Source organism: Heliangelus exortis, chromosome 11 (genome assembly GCF_036169615.1).
Source record: "Heliangelus exortis chromosome 11, bHelExo1.hap1, whole genome shotgun sequence".
Classification (NCBI taxonomy): Eukaryota; Metazoa; Chordata; class Aves; order Apodiformes; family Trochilidae; genus Heliangelus; species Heliangelus exortis.
Genome location: NC_092432.1, coordinates 9,507,290 through 9,531,977, shown reverse-complemented (window position 1 = coordinate 9,531,977; position 24,688 = coordinate 9,507,290). Strand labels below are relative to the sequence as shown.

Sequence of the window (24,688 nt, the reverse complement as noted above, 5' to 3'; positions counted from 1 at the left end):
TTCGAGTAAGAGCTTAGACTAAGAAATAAAGATATGACATTCAAAGCAGAAAGTGACAACTCATAACTTATGTTTTGGGAAAGCAAAGAAATACAATCAGGTTTCAAAATAAGGAAAAGAGATGAAAGAAAGTATTTGTAGTCGACATGGAGAGAGTTTTAGAACACTTAGTTTAGAAATAAGTTACAGAGAAAGAATAACTAAATAGAATTGATAGAGCAGCTACTGTCAATACCTGTGGCTGTCTGATCTTGGGCATTTAGTTCTGATGTTAGAGCAGTGGGTAGTGTGCTGTAGCTTCTGCTCCTGGTTTAAGCACTGCAGCTTTTCCAGCAGTTAAACAAAGCTCAGCTCTGCTACTGCCCATCCAGTCCCACCCACTGCTTGTCATGTCTGATTCTGCAAAGAATGTGACCTCATGGCAGGAGGACTGTTTGACTCTGTAGACAGCTATTTCAGTTCAGCCCCCATTACCCGGGTTACCTGAAAAAAAGACTGGGATACTACTGATACAGGTGTAGTGATTTTCTTGGAGAGTAATGAGATGATTTAAATAATTACTTGAGACATGAGTAAAAAGAGTGAAAGATGTTTAAAGCACAAGAAGAGCCTGAGTATCTTTTGATGGACCATCCATTTTGGCACTTGCACTCCTACCTCACTTTAATCTGAAATGCAGACCATATATGTATATAAGTAGTAATCCCTCAGGAAACCACTGTATTTTATAAGATACTTGGCCTCAGGAAGTGTGATTCTTCCTGGAACTGTGAGCAACAATACTTGTACTCTGATGATTCCATTGCACTGTATATATGATTTTTTCCCCCTAACCTGTCTGAAAAGCGAGGAAATCTAAACCTTTTTCTTTTTTGTTTTTTTGTTTTTTTGGTTTTTTTTGTGTTTTTTTTTTTTTTTTTTTTTTTTTTTTTTTTTTTTGAGGACTGCATGTAAACACTGGATAATTCAAGGGAATTTTTTACACTTGAAATTATTGTCTCAAATCCAAACCTATTCAGAGTGGTGTTACGGTTTTAAAATTATACCTAAATGTCAATTTCTTTGAAATTAGCCAGATTTTTCAATGCCCTACTTTCTAGCTGCATTTCCTCTAATATGAAACTGGTACCTTTGTGAGCAGAGCTTGGCACTCTTGGAAGTCCTGAGTAACTGGAGAAGCACAGAGACAAACTACTTGCTTACACATGGAACTTGTAGCACTAAGAATGACAAATTACTGAGGCATGCAGGGAAGTTGTATTGCAGCTGCCTGACTTTAACCTGTTATCTTAAAGTAGATTTAGTATGCAGATTGTCTGTTTGGCATCTTCTACTAGCACTAAAAGTTCCTCACAACAGAGACTTGGAACCAGAGTACCACCATTCCTCACTTGGATGCTGCTTCTGCATTTAATCCTGTAATCCCTGTGTGTGGGAAGAGGGATTGTGATGAGCATCCCATAAAGCACAGTCAAGCTTGAATGAGAAAGAATGTTTAAAATTTGTGTTTATCTGGTTTGCAAGTTTGTTAGTACTTTCAGAACTTACAAAAACTGGAACATACATGCTTTAAGCACTCAAATTTAGTTCTTCTCTATGGTAATCACTCTCATGCATGATGACACTTTGAATCAGCCAAGAGACACAGAGATGAAGCCATTGGTATATGATACTCTGCATTTTCAGTAGACACGGACTTGTGCTCTTAGTTTATTGACTCTATTTGGATTTTAATTCTTGTGGTTTGAAGCTTTTTTTCTTTTCACATACCAGAACATCCTCCTCCTCTCCTCAGTTTAAATCCAAGTCTGCTCTTTTGAATGAGTCTTTTTTTTCTTAGCCAAAAAAGCAACCTAGTGGTTTATAAAACTCAGATCCCTTCTTATAACCAGTTACTTCAAGTTTTCCTTTGTTGGCTCTTCAACTGGAAATGTTCTTGAAACTATTTCTTGGTTTTCTATAGTTTAACTTTGCAACGTTTTTAGATCCTTTTTTTTTTTTGATTCCTCTGGCTTTCTGGTTTAAGTATTTATGGGGTTTTTAGTATGCATGATTTTATAACATAGCTTTCTAACATATATAACTCCTGCTTGGGGGAGGGCAGTTATACATTGTGAAGCATATAGTAGAACCTAGGTGAACTGCTCCAGTACCAAAATACCTGCCTCACATAAAAAGATGTCTGCTTTTAGTCTTAGAATATTATTAGAATAATGCACCAGTGTCTCATCTGATTAGGACAGGTTAACATAATTGTAATGCTGAATTGCCTTCCATGGACATCTGGCCCTGCATGTTCCTGTGCAGTGCTTCCTTGTTTAAAAGCAAATTAATAAGAATAACAAGGGAAATTAATTCAATGGGCAGCACATTACTGGGGGAGAGAGGATAAGGCTGCTTTAATTTAGCTCCATCACCAAACTTTAACTTTGCTTCTACATCAGGTTATCAGCTGAACTCAGCTGAGTGTGTGGATATTCGGCTGAAGCGTGTTGTTCCTGACCACTATTGTCATTACTATCCTGAAAATAAGAAACCAAAGCCCAAGCTAAAAGAATGCAACATGGATCCCTGCCCTTCTAGGTTTGTAAAACAAATTTAAATGCATGGTGTAGTCAGCTATTAAGCAACATACAGTCCTAGTTATTTAATTTCAGGGCTTTTCATCTGTAATTCTACTTCATCTTGGTTGGTTATTGCATGCATTAAAAGGTGATGTCTGGCACCATGGCCATAGAGCAGTGGCACTTCTTCAGAGCTGCAGAATGGGAGACTTTGCTTTATACAGATATTGTAAATGTCAGTTTTTCTGTTCAAGGACTACTTTTATTTTATGCCTTCTGCTGAGTGGAACTGCACTAGTACAAGGATTTAGTGAATTTGTGTGATGAGGACAGATTATTTGGAGGCTTTTGAACTTTTTGATGCTGCCACTCAGGGCCAATCAGGATTTCTTGACAGACAGACAGTAGCTCCAGTTCTCAGTCAGTGTACAAGTTTTGCATATGGTTTAACTTAGTTTATTCATTTGTCTATATAAAAGTTTCATTCCTCATTTGTACTGAGGAGTCGACCACTAATTATTAAGGTTTGGGTTTTTTGGTTTTGTTTGTTTTGTGTTTTTTTTCACTAAGAATTTTTTAAAAATGTAGTTCAAAGTAAATACACTTGTGGTACGAATACCACATAATATTATTGCCAAATTTTAAAGGTTATAGTATACAAAAATTGTATTGAATTGCACCACAGTATTCCAAGCTAATTTTTGGATTGTCTGGTGAGGTTTCCTGGCTGTGCTAAAGAATCTTAAAATAACATCAGAGTATCAAGTCCCAGAACCTCACATTAATATGCCAGCTGGACAATCTAGAGTTATATGCAAGAAGAAAAGGAAACACTCTCAATGGATTTCATTTCCTATAGCTAAACTGTCCATTTCCTTTGGTTCCTGTTGAACATAATTGTTGATTGTCACCTCTAACAGTCATAAATGTGCAGACTTTCAAGTTTTTTTCCTGGAGAGTTATCACTAGTATGTTCAGACTTCAGTAATGTTGCAAAGCTGGAATGGTAAAATGAGGGAGAGAAAGGGTGTAATGATCTCTTTCCTTGCAAATTTAGCTTATACAGAAAGAAAAAGGGAAATGCTACTGGATATAATAACATATTTTCTAGTTCTGGAAGTAAAGTTTTATACCTGCCTTATGTTATGCAGTTCAAGTGAGCGGCTCTAGAAGGGTCCCAAGGAATTAACATAGGGTGGACCTTGGGATGCATTTATTTCACTGCCACTCACATTCCTTAGCCATCTTTGTTCCACATATATGTATGCAACTATTTTCTTGTTAATAAAATAGCACAGACCTAAAGGATCACTGGTAATAAATTTCTCTGCTGAAAGCTTTCTCATTTTATTTTTTTAATTTTTTTATAGTATGAAGTGGAAAAAGTATGGTGAATAGGTCTCTGTACAGAAAAAGAAAAATTATTCAAGTCATGGTTTGTCATAAGGGTTAAGTGTATTGAACGTAAGATTCCTCTTTTTTATGTTGGGAATTGCTTACTTTATGCATGATCACATAAAAATATGTACTTGATGTACAGTCTCTGGTATGAGAAATAATTATGCAATATTTATTTTGTTGACAGTGATGGATTTAAAGAAATCATGCCCTATGATCACTTCCAGCCACTTCCTCGGTATGTATAATCAGGATACCATGTGTCTGCATTAACACAATTTTCACTGTATATATTTTGAGTACTAAGATCATAGAACATCAGATTTTTGCCTGTACAGGTGAACAAGTTTATAACAGTCCTATACACATTTTTGAAGCTTGTGATTTATTCCAGTGGGCTCTGCATGAATAACTAAACAGTAAGATGTTAATGTGCTCTCCTTGAAAATATCAATGCAGAAGACTTCAGAATTAGGAGCTGTCCCCCTAAAGCTTCTCATTCTGTAGCGCTGAGAAGAACATCTCCTTCAAAGTGCATGTATTCATTCTTCTCTTGACACGATTTTATTTTGAGGAGGTAGGCAATTAATATATTCTTTTATAGAACAGATCTTCCTATGTTACCTATGTTACAGGACTCTAGAATTCTCATTCTCTGCTCTCATTTAGCCCTACACTCTATCAATGTCAGGGCTGATAGGTCACTTTAAAGATACTGAGTTGTCTGAATATCTATTGCCTAAAATTAAGTCATTAAGGCACAGTTAGCTGTGACTTTTTTTTTTTTAACTTGAATCCATAGCAAAAATGTAAAATTTCTCTTGAAGACTTAGATGTTTTGTAAAGATTTTTAAGAGAAAAAGACATTGAGCCATATTTACTGTTGATTTAAAGAATTATAGCTGATGGAGTTAGATGCATATTTATCTCTGTTGAACCTCTGCTTTATTATGTCATGAAATGAAGAATGTGTATTTTTCTGAAGAAGTAAAGGTATGAAGTAATAAGAATGAAATCATAGCATGGCTCAGTGAAGCTACTGATTACAGCTGATATAGATGTCAGAGTTTATTTCTGTAGCAACTTACACTTGTTGAGGATCTGCTGTCCAGTGATGCACTTTGGCTTTCATGCATAGATAGGTATTTTTTCCTCTAAAGCTTTCTCCTGTGAAGTTCCATAATTATGTTCTGAATCTGTCCCCTTTCATTTTTTCTGCCAATTCCTTTCTACTTCAGATCTCCTCTGGAACTCAGTACAATTTATTAAGAGGAGTATTTCATTGTCTGCACCACTAAGGGCTTAGAGACCAGTTGGAAGAGAAATTTAATCCCCCTTTCTGTGCTTTACTGTACTCTGCATGTTTACATGACACTGTGGTGAGAGAGATTGTCTGTGATACAGTTGTGGGCAGGTTCTCTTATTTCAAACGCTGAGAATTACAGGCAAAGGCCCACCTCGTTTCAGCATCTCTGTGTGTCCTGTCAGAAGGCATCATGGTCTTCCTGGGTGATGCTCAGGAGCAAGAATGGACGAGCAGGACTCAAAGATGGTGCCATTAAGAAAGAGAGAGATGAAACGGGCTGTGATCCATTAGGAGGGGGCATAAAGAAACCCAATGAGGATGCTGCTGGAATTTGTACACTTGTATCACGAGGTGAATGTGGTCCAGTGTGGACTCAAGTCTTGCTTGTGTAGCAGGATTTATCTTCTCTGTGCTGCTGCCTTTCAGTAACTGCAACAAATTCCTCTGTGCCAGCTCTGCTGGGGCTTCTTACACCTTTTCTTTTTGCTTTTCTGTTCTTACCTGTTTCTTGCAAGCCAACTCAAGACTGTTCTGGCAAAGCAGGCAGACAACCAAAAGCACTGTAGCTTGAGCAAAGCTGTGCAGACTCCTTCACCTTGAGCAGCAGTCATACATCACACCTCCTGCATAGCACAAGGGCCATGTGGAGGCTGCTCTGCAGCCCTGTGACATTTACCACCCCTTTCCCATCCACGTGAGGAAGTTGTGGGAAAGTCACGGTGTACGCTGCAAGATCTTGAAAGAGTTCTCCTGTGGCTGGAGTTGTAATTGCCCCACTGAAATATTTTTACAGATGGAGAATTCTTTTGAAATAAATAGAAAAATTTCCCAGGATAAAAATTTTCTTTTAAAGCTTTTGGAATGCCTCCATTTATTTCAGATTTGTTGGACTGTTGAGGATCCCTTGACAGCTGTGGGTTCTGGAAAGTATCTCCTTGACTGCTTGCCCAAGACCCCCTCTTTCCTCCAGTAGCCATGGACCTCATTCCATCTTGAAAATGCTTATGGGAGTGTGGAATCTGGAATGTATTCTAAACTGATGAGATAAAGAAAAACAACTATAAAACTTCATGCTATAAACACTTTTGAGGATCGTATTACATATAGCACATAGAGCCTTGTGTATATATAAACCCATGAGCTGCTAATTCATTGAACAGTTAATTGCTCTTTAGTTCCTGACTTTTTCTAAAGAAAATGAGGTAGTGTTGATTGGTCATTTAAGTCAAAGAAAAATGTAACTGTTACTCTTCAAATGTTTTTTGAACTTGTGATACGATATCAGTATCTGTGCAAACAGATTTATTCTGAGTGTTTTGGGATATGTACTCTATGATTAATGTTCCATGGCTTGCTTTATATTTCATACTCATTCTTCTGTTGAGCTTAAGCATGATTAATATTTCTGCAAGCAGTTTAATGAATTGCTTAAAATAGGAAGTGTCCTTGTTTTACCTGGTGCATCACAGAGCAAGTGGGTAGTAATTACTTAAATTCACCTTTGACTTATAGGCCTTTGCTACATCTACACAGAGATTATGACTTCTTTATGAAAACTAAGTTACTCCTTATGAATTGTTTTTGGTGGCACATTGTAGTCCTTGCTTAGCCCATTGTTCATAATGGATATGATTTTTTTCATGGTCCTTTCTGAGCCCCTGAAGTTGTAATAGGAGTTAAGTTATAAACTAACAAGACATTGATGTGATGCAGGACTCAGCTGATTATTTCCCTGGACTTAGCTTTGATTTGGTTGGGGGGTGGAAAGAGCCAAGAGATAGGAGGTGAGGGGTGAGGAAAAAATTAATGGGGATCAGTGGAACCTACAGACAAATGCTATTATTAGCATTAAAGCTTTTTATCTCTAAACATGCCAGGACCAGGACATTATTTGAGTTAGGTTTTTGTTGAGAAGTGATTGCTTCAATGTACATTCATGTTAAGACCAAGAGATAAATGAAAGAGAGTTTGTAGCCCAAAAACTTCCACGTCATTCTCACTTCAGATGGTGCAGCAATTTCAGTCCTTAGTTAGGTCTAAGATTGTGGATGAATGTCTATTCCCACCTAGCAAGCTGTTTATCATCCCTCTGTTGGAGGCTGCTGCCTCACAGCTCTGCTGGTTGACAGGGCTGTGTGAGCGTTCCTTTAGCTGTGCATCACCCTGTGTCAGGAGGAAGCAGCTTGGTTAGCTGAAGCAGCTGAACTGGATGAGCAATCTGCCTTTTGCTTGAAGAAAGCTGGAAAGTGTGAATACAGTCATTCCACTGCATTTTAATGAGGCTGGAAAACTCTTGCTGAACTGCAGTGATGACCAGCCAAATGGTACCTGTCACAATTTAATTTGTTCACAGTCATTATGGATGAAGACAGTTTGAAATGAAATGGCTGGGTTTACCCCAAGCAATTATTAGAATTCCTGTAAAAATTTTTTCAAAAATCTTAGTGGTTGTGGTTTGGGTTTTGTTTCTTTTAATGAGTAGTCTGATGATGTGGGGAGTGATGAGCAACTGTGGGTAGTAACACCCAGTCAGCACAGCCAGATTTGTCTTTGGAGTTCTTACAATCTCAAGTACATATGTTCCCTGGTCTCTGACAATGGTAATAAAGAATATCTGCGACCGTGTAAATGAAAAATGTTCTATTTAGATGATTCAGTTTGCAAGTAAAATCACTGTATATTTAGGGTCTTTGAATCATGTATGGGAGTAAGATTTCCAGTTATTTGGGTAAATACACCTAAGTTCATAGTTGTGGGCTATTTTCTCATTTTGCACATGAATTTAAACCTGGAATAATGGAAGGTACCTTGGTAATTCAATGGATTTATATTCAGTGTGTGGTAAGAATCCAGCTACCAAACTGTGAGTGGGTTTTAATGGCATCAAGGTTGGATTCAGTATTTTGCACATTTACTAGAGGATAGTGGAATAAAAGAATAACCTTATTTTTATTATATGTGAATTCTTTTTCAGGTGGGAGCATAACCCTTGGACTGCATGTTCAGTTTCTTGTGGAGGTGGTATTCAGAGGAGAAGTTTTGTGTGTGTAGAGGAGACCATCCATGGAGAGATACTGCAAGTGGAAGAATGGAAATGCATGTATGCTCCTAAGCCTAAAGTCATTCAAACCTGCAACCTGTTTGATTGTCCTAAATGGGTGGCAATGGAATGGTCTCAAGTAAGTTGGACAGTGATTTGGACCTTTATTTTTGTTTTCTAATGAAACCCTCTACTTCTGTGTTACTAAGTATTTTTGATCACAGGGCAATTAGAAAAATACGGCCCTGAATGCATAGTTCATAGTACTAAGTAGGAGAAGCTTGCACTAATTTGGCCTGATAGTAAAAATTTTAACTTGTCTGTATAGAGAAAAATTCATATAGGATTATTTATGCCTGTTGAATTCCTTCTTTACACTGAGGAGAAATTAGAGCTCTGAGGTCAGGGTCTTTTGTAAACAGGTCGTTTGTCCCTCAGTTCTTGAAAAATGTAGTGTCTGACTGTACATAATAGCTAAAGGCTTTTCTGTCTAGGGGATGACATGTCTGCAGGGGTGATTTTCCAGCATTCTTCCCTTTCATTATGGTAACAAGAACATAAAGCCAACTTATCTTGGCTGTAGTTATCTGATACAGATAACTCAACACTTCTGTAACTCCTTAGTTCATCCAAATGACATCACTGTCATGCAGTGAACTGTTCTTGCAGCATGTCTGACCCAGCTTTCACTGAACATGACCACTTTGAGAGAGCATATTCTCAGCCCGTGGCCCCTGCAGTTTCAGACTGTTGCCAATCAGATAAGCTTCACAGAATCCATAGAAGTCTCCTGTGTTCCCAAAACTCAGATATTTTTTCCAGCATCAACCTTTTCTTTATTCACCTAGCAGTGCAGGGACAAATTCATATCAGTCTGATACCTGACTAACCGTGGAAAACTTGAGTGAAGGCACTGTCAGTACTTGCAACTTGTTTTTTATCAGTATTTGTAAATCCACTGAAAGATAACCAGTGTGAGATGTCTCCTGCAGTGCACAGTGACCTGTGGCCGGGGCCTGCGGTACCGAGTAGTGCTGTGTATTGACCACAGCGGGCAGCACGTTGGTGGCTGTAATCCACAACTTAAACTACACATAAAAGAAGAGTGCATTGTGCCAATACCGTGTTACAAGCCAAAAGGTAACTGGAATTTTGTCTGGGTCTGTTACTGTTTCACATTTTTGTGAAGAGAATTAAAAGCCCCTGGTAACCTTTTTCAGAAATGCCAGAAGCTGGAATTTACTAGGGCTTATTTCAGTTTTGGCAGAAACAACCGTTTTAATTATTGGTGCTAGGAAAAGTGCCCTGCTGGTATTTTTTGCTGATGATGTGGCCAGACTGTCATGAAGTGAACATGCTAACTAAATCTAAATAGCCTTGTCAAACTGGGAACAGGAGAATTAATGAGTTCAATATGGGAAGGAATTCTTCGATAATACTTGAAATGGGAATGGTACTCCATACCTATCAACTGGGATCTTGTTTGTTTGCATCTCATTAAATGTGTCAGCATTCTCAGTGGGGCTCATCAGTTCATTAAGGTATAATAAAAGTGGTTTCCTTCTCTTTTCTCCATTTCTGCATGTCTAAAACATTTATAATAAAGATGGCAATTGACAAATATTCCCAAAGACAAAAGAGTTGTTAAGGCATAAAACAGTAGATGGGAAGGTGAAAAGAAAAAAATAATAAAGGGGTTAACTAGTGTATATTGACCTTCTCTCATCTGTCCCTCTGGGCTCAGAACATTTTAGTGGGTACCGCTCCTCTTCTCTCAGTTTTTATTTGAAGGCTGTGTTTCAGATTTTCACAACCCACCATGAAGATTTGCACAGAAAAAGTGAAAACTGTCTGTAGACTACCCTATGTTTCTCTTCAGGATATTTTCAGACACCAGGGAATAATTAAAGGAGAAAACCATTCAGGGTTAAACCATGAAGTAGAAACTAACACTGCAATGTTAAAAAACACTTTCTGGGTTTTTACAGATCCTCAGCTAGTTTAGAGCAATCTGACAAAAAGCATCACAGAAGTGTAGAATGTATAGACAGATAAAAGAAGCTGGTGGTGTTCTTTAAATTACTTCTTGATTTTGGGAAAGCTCAGGGGGGAAAAAAATCTGAAAATTTTCTAATGAAACCAGTCTATCTGGAAAGCAATGTACATTTTCTATTCTCTGCTTCTTTTTCAACTATAAACTTAAATGATTATGATAGTCCATCACACTGAGATATATACTACAATCTACCATAAGTTGCCTGCATTTGAGGAAGTTGTAAAAAGAAGTAAAAGATTAAATAGTGATGTAAAGTGGATTGCTGATACCATCTCAGTAAGTGTCAGAATGGAGCTCAAAGGGTATCAAAATGGAATTTAAACAGCATGAAGGAATTTTCTATTAAATTATGGTTTTTTAACCATTATATCTTTATTCAAAACATGAGCATGGAGTGCAAGGGGAATAATGCTAACATCTACATATTGCTTTCATTTTGTAGGAATAACTGATTTATTTATTTCTTTGACCAGAAAAAAATCCTATTGAAGCAAAATTGCCATGGTTTAAGCAGGCACATGACATGGAAGAGACCACCACAGCCTCAGAAGAACCAACGTAAGTACATTTTACAGTGAACAAACATTTCTGGCATATTTTGTAGATCACCTGGAGTGAATGTTGTGCAGTTTGCTTTGGCCCTCCTTGGGAGATGACTCGTGTTGTGAACTGATCCTAATTTTACATCTCAATATCCATGCTTCTGGAGCTCCTGTTCTGGATGACACAGAGTCTGACTCTGTCATAGCATCCCAACAACATGCAAGCAATAGAGAAGCATCTTAATATAGCCTAATTAAACTCTAATTAACACATGTGGAAGCATTTCAGCAGATGTAAATTTAATAAATTCAGTTTTACCCCAGTCATTTCTACTACCTCAAGAATGTAGTAGTTTTATTAAAAATTAAGAGGTACTTTGTAGGGTTGCCAGGATTTCCTTGGGGGGGTGGGACAAATGCATAAAAGAAAGTGAGAAAAACCTACTGATTTCTGAGCTTAGCTGAATCTATGGGGGTAAACTGTGATATTTTACATGTGTGTGTGTGTGTGTGTGTGAAATAACATCTGGATTTTTTGAGTTCCCTTAAAAGCTGATGGGGGTAAGCCTCACAACATTGAAGTCCTGGAGATGAAAGTGTAGCTGAAATCCAGCTGTGCTTGTTCTTGTCCCTTGTATATTAGGGCACCCACACAATTGCTTACATCCTCTGTGTATGTTCCATGCATGTAGCTAGCATATTCAATGTATAGTGTATGATTTTATAAAAGTAGCAGCTTCATATAAGGTCTTCATCAGACATTTTGGATGGTATTTTATTGTGCTTTGACAAATTTTGCACTCATTTGTAGTAATGTTAGTAATGTTGGTTTAAAATAATTTAGATTACTGAAGTTAGTTTGGATTTACGTTGGTCTGAGAGTGGACTGTGCCCCATAATTTCTTATTTTTCTTCCTCCATCTATCTATTCTTGAATTTTGGCACACATACACCAACAGGTGTGATCATGAGTAATAAAATCTTTACACCTGCACTGACTCACAGAAGAAACCTCTTGCCAAACAGGTGTTTGCATAGTTATGGTAATGTACTTCAAACTTTTCACTGCTCTTGCCTCTCTAGTCAAGTGTCAACCTACTGTGAGTGGTTATTTCACTCTCCAAATTGGTGGCCCTGAATTCATGCAGGGTATAGTAGCAAAGATACAAAAATAAAGTGTGATTGTTGAAGAGAGTGATGCAGTCAAATATGCCTTTTGAATGTTAGTGTACCAGGATGAAGGAATAGGAATCCACCTCTAAAGAGGATTTGCCATGAAGCTATGAAGAAAATGATCTCCAGCATTACCAAGTCATGCTGAGGCAACTGTCAGTTAATGTATTTTGTAGGTTTTTAGGATCCTTCAGCAGCAGTCTGACAGAGCAGCCAGGGAGGACTGGCAGTGACACAGCATGCTAGCTCAGAGTATATTTAGAATACAATAGAGCTGAGCTGGAAACTTTCTGCTGGGTTCCCTTGTATCTTGTGCTCACAAAGAAAGCTGTTATTCCTCTCTTCCAAGAGATGATGTATTCCTCTGCAGCCTCACAGTGTGAATGCAGCCATGTGTTTCAGTTCTTAGTGATGTCCTGTCACAGCTGTGTGATTTTGCTGTTTCCTGGATTTCTTTTCTTCTTCACTGTCTCTGGAGACCTAGATTTTCTTCATCTTTCGTTCATAGTCCTCACCCTGTCCTGGGAATCTTTCCTTCATATTTTCCCAAAATATCTTCACCCAAGTCTGAAAGGTTTCTCTGGCCACTTCTTGCTGATGGCTCTTTGCTATCCTCCTGTCCTGAGGTGTTGCTGAGTTGCTGCACTGGATATTCTGTGCTCTCCTGGGACCCAGCTCTAATGCTGCAGCCAGATTCCTCGTTAGTTTCTTTTTACCTGTTGCCACCTTTTCTTATTTAATTTGCCTGAGGAAGCTGGCAGGTAAAGAGAAATGAGAAATAATTGATTCCTGATTTCATCCCTTTTTGCCAATTGTCTGTTGGTCATCTGGACAGTGGTTTGAAGCCAGAACAATTTCTCAAAAGATTCCTTAGATCTCGTGCCGTAGCTGTTCTGGTCTTTTCCAGATGAAGAGAGGTTTTTGGGTCAGGGATTAGGACTTAAAAAGAAACTGTAACAATAGGTTGTTACTTCTCCCGGAGAAAAATCTAATAAGATTTCCCTCTGGTTTGGATCTTTATATCTGTGTTTTCTGTAATTTTCACATGGCACAGTGATAGCTCATAGCCCACCTCTGCCTAGCAGGAGGCTTATGATTTCCTTGATAAAATGCCATCACTTTTAATTTCAGTTATTCTCTTGTCAACCAAACTTAAACCACAATATGAAGTCTCGACCTCTAGTCCATCCTTTTATTACAACTCTATTTCTATTCTTTTCTGTGATATTTTAGTTGATAATGGATAGGAGAATAAATGCAACTGTGCTTTAGAAGCCAGGAATGATGGATATGCCAAGAGTAGCTTGTGGAAGATAAATACTTCTGCTGCTGTGGTCTACCACGGGTGGTGTCCTGAATTTACATAGAGGGGGAACGTTCAAAAGCTTCTTTTTTTATTATTATTATTAGCAAAATAAAAAACGAGTGCCCTTAAACTGAGGCCAAGAAAAATGTAGGTCTGACCCTTTTAGTTTTTAGTTGTGGAATGTGATGACAGTTGATACCAATCATTATTTTAAATGTTCTTCCCTTGAGCCTTCTTAGTTACAGCGGGGTATGCAGGGAAGCTCTAGCAAGGTTTTTGCATCCTTTTTCTTAAATCTTAAGTTAAAGAAACAGACACCTCATCTGCCTTTCCCTGTCCTGGCTAAGTACAAAACTAAAATGCTTTCAAAAGCTAATATATTTTTTTAAAAAAACTGAGCTAACAAGTAATCACTAGATCTGTGGAGTTCTACTTGCTGAATGTGAAGTGCAGAGTGTCTCATAAGGTCTGTGTTCACTTTATTTGAGTAATTTCCACAGAAATGTCCACATTTTTCCTTTTGTGATAGAGAATAAAACATTTTTCACAGCTTTGTCTCTGGCAATGGGCTGGTGATTATGCAAACACATTACACTTGAGGATGATAAAACCTGGTACTGCAGTTTTGCTTAGGACAGGCAAGGCTGGTGCTTCAGAGAGGGGGAGAGTATCAGCATTGTGGAAATTCTGCCCCAGTAAGCAGCCAGTATTTCATCTAAGCAAACTTTTATCCAGGCCCATTGGCACAGAAGGGTTGGACTAGAAATATCACAAGAACAGCTTTTTTTTTTTTTACTCTGAGTGCATGCCCATCACAGACAGAGTGAATTTTCTTCAGGGAAGTATTGTGTCCAAAGCATTACCATCTATGTGCTGTGACTGCCACTGAAAAAAAATTATATTATTTCTGAGGTTGGTGGAGTTTGCCCTAATGATCTGTCACAGGCTTTGGTTCTGCATATGCTAAATAAAAATTCAAAAAAGCATCTGCCTGAATTTAAGATTCATATACAATCTCAGTCTCTGAAGCTCTCTCAATGTCCAGTCAATTCCTTCCTTGAATTTTGATTTCTGGTGAAAATAAAGTGTGATTTTATCATGGTCATCCTTTGGAAAGTTGTATAATTTAGGATTTTAATAGCTAAATGATCACAATTAGTTTAGCAAATGCCAAGGTAGAATAAAAAGTATTTTGTGGGCTTTTTTTTTTTTTATATTGCACTTCACTGAAAAATACCAGACAGTAATATTCAACAGGAAAACCTCAATTATAATATAGGTTTTCTATAAGTCAAAGAAAAAATGCTTTGAATTCTCTGTTTCTTTATAAATCAATTGGTTGCTGAGTGAAAGGATTGCTGTGGTTCAAAATTTGCTTTCATTTATGCAGAATTTCAAAAGAATGCATCATACATTATCTTTGGAATGTTTTAATGCACTCAACTAGCAGTACACAGAACTGACACTAATTTCTGGTAGGCTATTGTCATGCTTTTACCAAAAAAAGTTATTTGCTTCCAGATTGTAAACTGTTAGGTGGAGTAAGAACATCAGTGAAGCCTTTTCAAGTATAAATGACCATCAATTTTATTTTTCCAGTTAGATACATAACTACAGATGGACTTAAACTTTTTTTTTGTTTTTTAAAAAGAGTAGAAGAAAGCCGTAATTTTTTTAAGCCTATGCTGGAAGCCCTTGGTCCAGTAAAGCACTTAAGCACAAGTTTAACTGAACGTACTATGGTCCTGTTGACTTCAAAGGACTGCTAATATGCTCAAAGTTAGGCACATTCTTAGGTGTTTTTTTGGATGAGGGTAATTTAGCCATGGCCACCTTAATTAGCTTGCATAGCTCTTTGAGATCTGGTATTTTAGGGTTTAATTTTTTTTATCTGCTGGGGTAAGAGAAAACCTTCCTTTGCAGCTTTTCTCACAGATGTTCAGCTAGAATTTGTTATCAAAATCATCTGGACACTGACCCCTACCAGCTGTGCCATTGGACTCCATGGGCTTCTAGGTTGCACTAGTAAGGCATTGAATCAGATTTCATCACTGTAGGACACAGTCATCCACCCTTCTGATAATACTCTTAATAAAATCAGCCTGGTAATCTCCTGCAAAGATAGTCAGACTTGTGAACTGATGAACACTTGCAATTTTCCTGGCTTTCAGGGGTAGCTGGAGATACAGCACTTGACTGAAGTCTGTCAATGACCAGTGAGCTCTGTCTAACATTTAGAGACTTTGTTCAAGGAAACTTCAAAGTGATGGGTTTTTGGTATCTTTACTGTCATAGCAGAATTATAAAGGTATTTCATCAAAATCTCTCTAAAGAATAACCAGTTACCTTGTAAACATCACTGGAAATGGGAACAGACTTTTCCACTGGAAAGAGTCTGTCTTGGGGCCTAATTCACGGTTTCAGTGGCTACCCCAAGGACTAACTAAGCTAGAGTGTCCTTGGGTTACTCACTCATTTGTTCTCCTTTCTTCTATTTGATTCTTCTTCTGTATACGTTGGCAAGAAGTTGTTGGCTCAAGACAGTAAACTGTCCACAGAATCAACCACACTGTGTTGACATTTTTCTATGCTTACTGTGTATCCAGAGTGTAAATACTGATTTTTGCCTTATACAAATGTCCTTACATTTGTAAGGGTGACTTTCCTGCAGTAAAGAGAAAATTCATAATCAAAGATAAGGAGAAAATCTTTGAATGCTAATTTGGGTTTTTTCCTTCCAAATGTTTTTATCATTAGTTTAATATATCTTCCTATATATCCAGTTTGTGTTTTGACCATCAGCTGCATTTGGACATATGGAGCACCGTTTTGAAAATATGTCCTATTAAACTTGGATATCTTAGAAATAGTACCCCAGAGCCTCTTAGGATTACTTTACTAATGACATTCAGCCCCTTGGGTCTTGTGTCATTTTGAAAATTTTTATCAGATATTAATGTGACCCTCAGAGACAGAGAATATTATAGACTAAAACCTCATTTTATTCAATAAATTCATGATCTGTAAAATAAGATTTTACAGTGGTTCATCAGGAGCATAAATGTTTTCTAATAAAAATGATGGATTGTAGACTGAGACAGTGAGACCTCTTTATTGAAGATGAGAGGCTTCTTACAAGATTAAATCTGAACAGCAGCCTGCGGGGGTGTGTACTGAAGATAGTTAGGTTTGAAAAGTGCTTTTCTTGTGCTTGGTTGCTGATAATATGATACAAGGTGATGGCCTTTCTCATATTTAAACCAACTGCAAATACACTTCTGGCATATGTGTAAGTTTGTGTACCTGGGGAACAATTCTGTATTGTGTAGATATGTCTCCATGGAGTTCCTTTTTTTTTCCACTGAAGGCATTAGATAAAAAATTTGAGTGATGTCTTTCTTCCCACCAAAAAATCATTTTTCCCTATTCCTCATGATACTTTCTCCTCTTTTATTACTTTTTTTTTCCTTGTGAATTTTGAGAAATGGATGGGGATTGGGAGCAAGTGAAAGACTTCAGACACTTGATTATGCATTCTGTTTAAGCATCAAATAGTATTATGTGTTGTCTGCTTTGTGTATAAACGTACACGTATGTGCTTTAGCCAGCTTTATGCTCTGCACACACTGACACCATTAGATGGAATAAAATGACAGCGTTTCTACTGCACTGTGGTTATTTTCAGGTTTATTCCTGAGCCCTGGTCTCCATGCAGTGCCACGTGTGGCCACGGCACCCAGGTGCGAGATGTGAAGTGCCGAATTCTTCTTGCGTTTACTCAGACTGAAGTTGAGCTGCCTGAGGAGGAATGTGAAGATGAGAAGCCACCAACAGAACGAGTCTGTCACCAGGCATCCTGTGACAGTGATCCTGTCTCCTACACACCAGAATTTTTACATGCTGAAGATGGCAGTGTGATTTATGACTGGGAATACATTGGTTTTACTCCTTGTTCAGCCACGTGTCTTGGAGGTACCATTTATTTCTTTGTCCTGAGTTGTACAAGTTTGGCATTGTTTAACATTGTTAGCCCTCTTTTTAGTGTAACCTTAATTAACTGTTTTGATCTGTAGGAAAACATACAGCTTGAAATTTCAACTTATTTCTACGTTATCCATAGAGTGTTTCAATATACTTTGTTTCCTTTATATACTGTGTTCAGACAAGAACTTTAATTGTTTAAATAAGGTACATGAAGTTGTTTATAAGGCAACTTGCTTTAGTCCTATTGCTGCAAGAGTCAGAGCTGCCAAGCAGTTGGTGTTACCAACATGTTTGATACAGCAGTGATGGGCATGTTTAGATGACCTTTCTTTTCCCAGGAACAGAAAGTGTATAGTTTCGGAGTTAAAATTCCCATGTAAATTATACTTTACATTCCAAAATGCTGCCATTTTCAGCAGTACAGGAGGGATACAAAGTTGTTATGAGGTAGACTTGCTTTCATCCTGACTGGCATGAACATCAAAGAGGAGTTTGTTTAGGTCTTGGTACAGTATATCACTCTATAGGAACTCTGTGCCATACATCTGTCTGCAAGTAGTTAGGCACATTCCTTTTTGGGTGTAATCGAATCTCCCTGTCGTCCTAAGTTCATGTTACTAGACAGGGTTGCTGGTGTTGCTACTATGTACTGTACTTTGGGACTGAACACAAATGAGTTATGAAGTGTTAAGTGGAGGCAGTGGAATTGTGAACACACCTATATATGACAGGACCGATGACATCAGTGGGAAGTGAAGACAGTTGTACCCATAGAAGAAATAAAAAATGTAGAAAAGGGGAGGACAGAAACAATTGGAAGCAGAGAGTCAGTCTAGAGCTCAGAGAAAACAGCCTCCTTTGTACTATTCACCAGTTCAAACCTTGAAGACAGGAGTTGGGAGGGATGCCCTAGAATGCTATCAACAGGATGGTAAGTGACTGATCAGTGTCTCCTTTACCATTTACTGCTGCTGTTTACTGATGGGGTTGATCCATAGGAATCACCACTTCTGATCATGAAAGCTGATGCATCCCATTCCTCCCATTCTTCACATCAGTGCCCATTTTCTGTGGGCATTTTGTCTGGTGAGGTAGAAGAAGCAACAGCCCAAGTATGTATCTATGTATAACAGTGTGATGGTAGTGACAGCTGTTGTGACTGCATCTCTCTTCATTTTAATGAGGGAATTATTTTTAGGAATAAGAAAATGGTACTCTAAAGCAGAAACAAGGCTTTCATTGCTATTAAATTTCTTCTCTTTTTCATATCTCAGCTGATTCTTGTAAAAGATGATCCATTGCCTTTTTAAACCCACTTCACTGCTTTTTAGCCAGTATCTTTGTCAGAGGCATTCCAGAACTCCAAAGTTTTTTAATTTTGAGGTCATCAGAGCTATCAATGCTGAAATAAAATCTGGGCTTTGCCTGCTACTGTACATGTTTGCATAGTCTGCACCTTCTCATGTGCATTTGTCCATGCAAAAGTGTTCACATGAAAGCTGCACTTGGTGTACAAGCTGACAGCAGTTGAAGGAGCCTGTACTGAAAACAGGAATTTCATTTGCAGGCACAAAGAACTTCATATTGACTGATGAGCAGGACCCCATGTTTGGGTTAATTTGTTTCTGAGTGAGAATTTTAGTGAGAATTTTAGTGAGAAAAATTTTAGTGAGAATTCTGCTGCTGGGTTTTGGCTCTTCCATATGTTTTTGAGGTTGCCTTATGGAGAATTGTGTAATAGGTGTTCACAGGGATCTAACCATTGGTTGGGTACACAATAGAAATGGTCATTTTAAGAAATCTGAAGGAAAACACCTTGTTAAGACTTCTGTGGTTTTAGTGGTACTACGTCTAGTCATTTTTCTTATGTGGTGCTCCTGGGAAATGTAGGAAGTTGTTAGGATTTTTTATCAATGAACAGCTTCAGAAGTCTCTGGATTGTCATGCTAATTAAGTAGCAGTAATTTTTTCCTTCTATTGGTTCTGGTCTTCTTGCTGCCTTGGCAAAGGCTTTCAAACAGACCAAAAATTACCTGCTGATAAATAGTTTTAAGGGAACCAGACATCTTCTCTGCTTCCAGTTTATTGCAATGTACTAACTAATGATCTCACTGTCTACTGTTTTTCCATTGTGTAGTTCAAAGGAGCTGATCCATTTCTGCTAAGGTTTATGTTCAAATTTCATTTCAATTAGATGATCTGTTTTGTTACAAGAAATAAATGTTGTCTGAGTTTGGAATATCCCAATGTAATGTAGACTATATTAGGTGCCTTTTCTCTAGCATGTATGTACCTAGCAGTGGCTATTAAAATAAATTCCTGGGGATTTCAGTATCCTCAGAACTTTCTTAGTGCTCAACTTTGAATGAGGAAAAAGTCTGCAGGGCCTAAGCAGGCTGGAAGCTTTATAGCCACAGTTTGAGCAAGGACTAAATCTGTTTCAATTCTTGTCACTTGCACCTATATTTTAAATCCTCAGACAGCCTAAAATTTTAATTCAGTCTCTCCTCTGGTCCCTGTCCAAAGTAGATGTGAAAATACAGATGGAAACATTGCTTTTGAGATACAGAGACAGGGCAATCTGCAAGGCATTATCAGACATCATCAGTACTTTGCAGTTCATCCTGCTCAGCAGGTTCCAGAGCATTACTAAGGTGAATCTTTGGTCATTTTGTGTGCGTTCTGCACCAGGTCAGTGGGGCTTGAGATGCAGCTTGATGAGTGCCATAAAATTTTTTGCTGTGAGGGACTGCTAAATTGCATTATGCCTCTTAGTCTAATTAATACTTCTTTCATCAGTCTTTCTGTGGGTGTGAAGTTGTCCAGACCAGTTCATCATGAGGCAGATGTCACTTTTAACAGCCATAGGAAACTCTGTAACCCTCCCAAAAGCTGAAGTTCTATTCTGTCTTCTCTGTCTGAAGAAATCCCAAACTGAAAATAAGACAACTTTGTGCTCAGGGATCTCAAGATTTTCCTCATTTTCCTAGAATGTTTGGTTTTTTTCTTTTTTCAATCTGGAGACCTGTGGCCTAATGCAAAAGCCCCCAGTGTAAGTATAAGTTCAATTTTCATAAGCTTGTCAGTGAGAAGTAATAGTTGTTATCAGAATAAAGTGTATGCCTGAGGAGAAGAAATGTTTTCCTTGTAATACATAGTATTTCTTTAATGTTGTCAATCATTTAACTACTCTATAATATTTTAAAGGGATGTTTTCCATTTAAAAAAAATAAAAATAAAAAAATTTTCTGGGTCCCTGTTTAAAAATACCTTGACTTGCAAAAGGCAGATTTTGGTAGTTCAATGTAATGATTACTTTTAATTTTTCTTATGCTTTAAAATTATGATTTGGGCCTCCTAAGGTTATTAAATTGACTTTAAAATAATGAGATTAAACAATAGATACACACTTCCTGTTGTTTCCCCAATAGCCTGTGGCTTTGGAAGATTTAGGATGCAGTCAAGTGGTGTTTTCATTCTTTTGTCTGGGCCATAATGCTAAAAGTTTACCTTCTTATTTGTAAGAAAATCAGGAGTCTTAGAAAATTACTGGATTCTAGCCAAAGTTAAGGGCCCTTAAGAAACAATGACCGTACTGAGACTCTTGTATAAAATTGAGAGCATTTGCAATAGTGGCATATTAGTGTAGGAAATTTAATAACTGGTTACTCTTACAACTGCTTTCATTAACTGCACTCCCTGACTTTACTTTTTTACAGAAGAAGTATAAATATACTTTTTTACAGAAGAAGTATAAATAACAATGCCAGTTTCAATGGATTTACAGGGAGGCTCAAGCATATGCAGGCCTTGGCATTTCTTCTGAGTTATTTTCAGCTGATAGTATACATTTTAAGCAGTAACCAATCTGACAGAAGTAAATGACAGTCCTTTCTCTTCCAGGTACAGAGACCCAGATCCAGTCTCTTACCATTTGCACAGCAACTTTCCACCTCCATTTTCTTTGAATTCTAAAAAAAAAAAGCAGAAAAAAAAAGTCTGGTCTTTTTTCAGGCATTCTGATTTTTTAACACAGCTTCATGCACTGTGTATTTCACTGCACAGGAAAAGTTGTAAAAGAATATAAATGTATGTGGTTTGAATCCTGGGTTAAAATAGAAAATATTCAATTTCAATGAATAGTGGGATAATTACTACAATAGTGCATCAGATTACTGTAAAAATACTTAATGCTCCCTGCTGCATACATAATGTTTTAGTTAAATTATCTACTATGTTTATATTATAAGCCAAGAAAGTCATACATATAAAACCTTGCTTGTTTGAATAATAGATTTTTCCATTTTCCTATCGACACAGAATAAGGAATTTATCAGTGACTGAAGTTTCCAACTAATGGAAAATTATAGTTTGGGGTGAGAAAGCTGATTAATTGTCAAGACATTTTGACAGTTAACCTCAAGCAAATTCTGCACTATTAAGTGTAGTTAGTTACTGAATGAAGCTCTCAAACTGGGAACCAAGGAACAGGAAGGGAGTTCATGGTTTGCTTTCAACAGCTCTTCAGTTTCTGTGTTGTTCTTAAGGCATCAAAACAGGGTGCCATTTTTCTTTCAATGAGGCCCCAGTGGGGAAGAACTGCTACTGCATTTTGTGCCTTGTAGTTAAGTCAAATAAAAGACTCCACATATTGACATTTTCTTCAGGTGATAGTTAAAGTTAGGTAGGCCCTGCTGCAAGGCTGAAGTGGTTTAATCAACTCCAGATGGGAAGTTGCAGGCAGAAACCATCACCTGGCATAACATGCCTTTTGTTCATTTGCCTGGCCACTTTAGTTTTTACAACACTAAGATAAAAAGTTCTCATGGGATTATTGCCCATTTAGATGAAAGGAACTTTATTTCATTCCTCTCCTTTGTGTGAGATATTAACAAGATACTATTTATTGCAGCCTGTTCCAGAGCAGCATCACCTCTGAGCGTGGTTTTCCCACAGGAACACAGTGAGGGCTGCAAAACTGAAGGGTGGTAGCGTAGGGTAGATTTAAAATAGAGATTATGTGGGTGCTTGATTCTTGTCTGGTTATGTCATTCTGCTTCTGCCAGAAAACAATTTCTTAAACTTGTCCTGCATGAGGGGACAGGGAAGCTGCTCCTGTTAAACACATGGTGACCAATTAGACAGGAAATGTTTGATTCCTTTGGTTGTAAGTCTGCACTGAAATAGTAGAGCTCTAGAAAAAATGTTTGTTTACTCTTTTGCTATCTTTGGGCATTTTCATGTCTGCATTGAAGTCATGGTCTTTGTTATTAAAGTCTTGCTAGAAGAATACTTTTTACTCAGTGTGTGTTCTATGTTAATGTAATTATCAGTACTTTGATATAAGAGAACTAAATAGGTTGTCAGTCATATTTAAGGTCAGGTCTTCATTTCTATAAAAATTCATCACTTTGTAGATGTAGTCAAAACATTTATATAACAAAGTCTTTCTAAACTGAAAACGAGTCCCAGAGGGGATCTAGGGGTGTTCCAAAGATCATGAAAGAAATTGGAATCTACATTACTGTGAAAGTCACTGCTGATCTGCTCCTGCTGAGGTGTCTGAAATAGTTTGCCTGGCTCAAGTGTTGCAAAAAGGGATTGCGGCCTGGGCTGGCTGATATGCTGGTCTGCATCAGAATTGTTTATAGATGGAAGGAACAGCTTTGGTTTATGAAAAGAATGACAGTGCTCATTAATGTGTTGCAAAAGAGGGAAATGTGGACCATTAGCATGGAGACAAAACTTTCAGTGCAGGATATTTCATCGAGCCCACTGAAATGAGAATGGCTAATGAGCAACTGGACAAGAAACCACTTATCATACACAGCTGAATCAAAGAGCAGTAGCTGAAGAAGCCTTTGTGTGGTAATAGTGGTGATCTCTTGAGGTAATGTCATAGGTGACACCACGAAGTGGTCAGTGGAGGTTTCTAGTTAAAAATGCAACCCACTTTGAAACCTTGGAAGTTGGTTGTAAGAGAAGAAATATAAGCTGCTTCTGAAAACAAGTTTGTACCCTTAAAAAATCAGTGGAGATAAGTGAAGAATACGAAGGAAATGGATTATTATTATTTTCAATGTTCTACAGGGTTATGATCATTAGCATTGCTTAAAAAGAGCATCCCAGATCCCCAGGAACATCACAAACCATCTTGTTTTTTATGTGCATATAAGTATGAGCTTTGAAATTGAGCAAGGCTTTCTGAGGAAAGAATACAATTTATAAAATCATGTAATTATATACGTCTAAAATAAAAGTAGTTGGCAAAATGTGTATTCACCAAACTGACTTGTTCTAAAGCATCTTATGTTTCATTTTGACTCATAGCAATTCTAATATTAGAAAGCTTTAATGCTTAAGTAATAAGATATAGGTAGGAAGAACTGCAGATCGGAAGCTGTCAAGAATTGTCATGAGTGAGGAAAACTGGGCTGTGTCAGATTTGCTGCCTTCAGCAAAAATATTGCACCTCTTAGTCCAGATGAGGAAGGTTTTATGTTGAGTCAGTCACTCAGAACTAGGCAAATGTAGCATCTGAGAGTGGACCAACAGAAGTCTATTTTCTATTGGTTTTCAAAGAGGTAGAATGTCAAGTAAAACTTTTTAAATCTCACAAGATACTATTCATAAATACCTTTTTGAGCATTACATATATAAACTATATCTATGTTCCCTTAGATTTGAGATGTTACTTTTGAGCCTGAGGTCTCATTCAGTGTTTGAAGCTTTTTTACTGACTATTATTCCGGAAGAAACTTTACAGAAATCTCCTGATCTTCCGTGTTTCATGAGTGTTTCCCTTTCTAATTCAGGAACACAAGAAGCCATTGCCATGTGTTTGCATGTCGAGACAAAACAAGCTGTCAATGAAACCCTGTGTGACAGTTCCAAGAGACCACCACCAATGACTCGCACTTGCAACATGAAGCTTTGCCCTCCGAGGTACACTGTAATAATGAAATCATCCTGTGGCAAACAAGTGGTTAACATCACTTAAATAAACATTGGCTTTCTCAGGAAAGGTTCAAATTGCAAGACTGTGGTCTTGCCTGGGGATGAAATTTCACTACTCTTGTCTTTAACAAGGTTTTGGGGCTGGGTTGGTGGTTTTTTGGGTTTTTTTTGTTTTGTTTTGTTTTGCTTTGTTGGTCTTGTTCACTCCTTTTCCACTCTTCCCATCTCACTAAAAAAATAAGGAATGTTTTCTAAAATAAATCTCTTCTGTGCAGATATTTGCCTGAGTTGGAAAAACAGCCTTAACTCTTCTAGTGGTAAAAGGAAATTTAAAGGCAATTTCAGAAAAACACAGAGGATAT

General features: G+C 37.6%; 1 protein-coding gene across 9 annotated transcripts in view; it reads left to right on the top strand.

Moving 5' to 3' along the window:
- The window catches only part of ADAMTSL3 (ADAMTS like 3), a 176,268-nt gene that overhangs the window by 116,636 nt on the left and 34,944 nt on the right, over positions 1 to 24,688 (top strand). For all 9 annotated transcript variants that reach the window (XR_011727981.1, XM_071754418.1, XM_071754420.1 and 6 more), the window contains 7 exons: positions 2,445 to 2,583; positions 4,150 to 4,200; positions 8,243 to 8,447; positions 9,301 to 9,448; positions 10,838 to 10,922; positions 17,071 to 17,357; positions 24,185 to 24,314. Coding sequence is in view for 8 of the 9 variants with exons in the window: in XM_071754418.1 (XP_071610519.1) it covers positions 2,445 to 2,583; positions 4,150 to 4,200; positions 8,243 to 8,447; positions 9,301 to 9,448; positions 10,838 to 10,922; positions 17,071 to 17,357; positions 24,185 to 24,314 (1,045 nt within the window). In the remaining variant the exon portion in view is untranslated. The remainder of the gene's footprint in view (positions 1 to 2,444; positions 2,584 to 4,149; positions 4,201 to 8,242; positions 8,448 to 9,300; positions 9,449 to 10,837; positions 10,923 to 17,070; positions 17,358 to 24,184; positions 24,315 to 24,688) is intronic.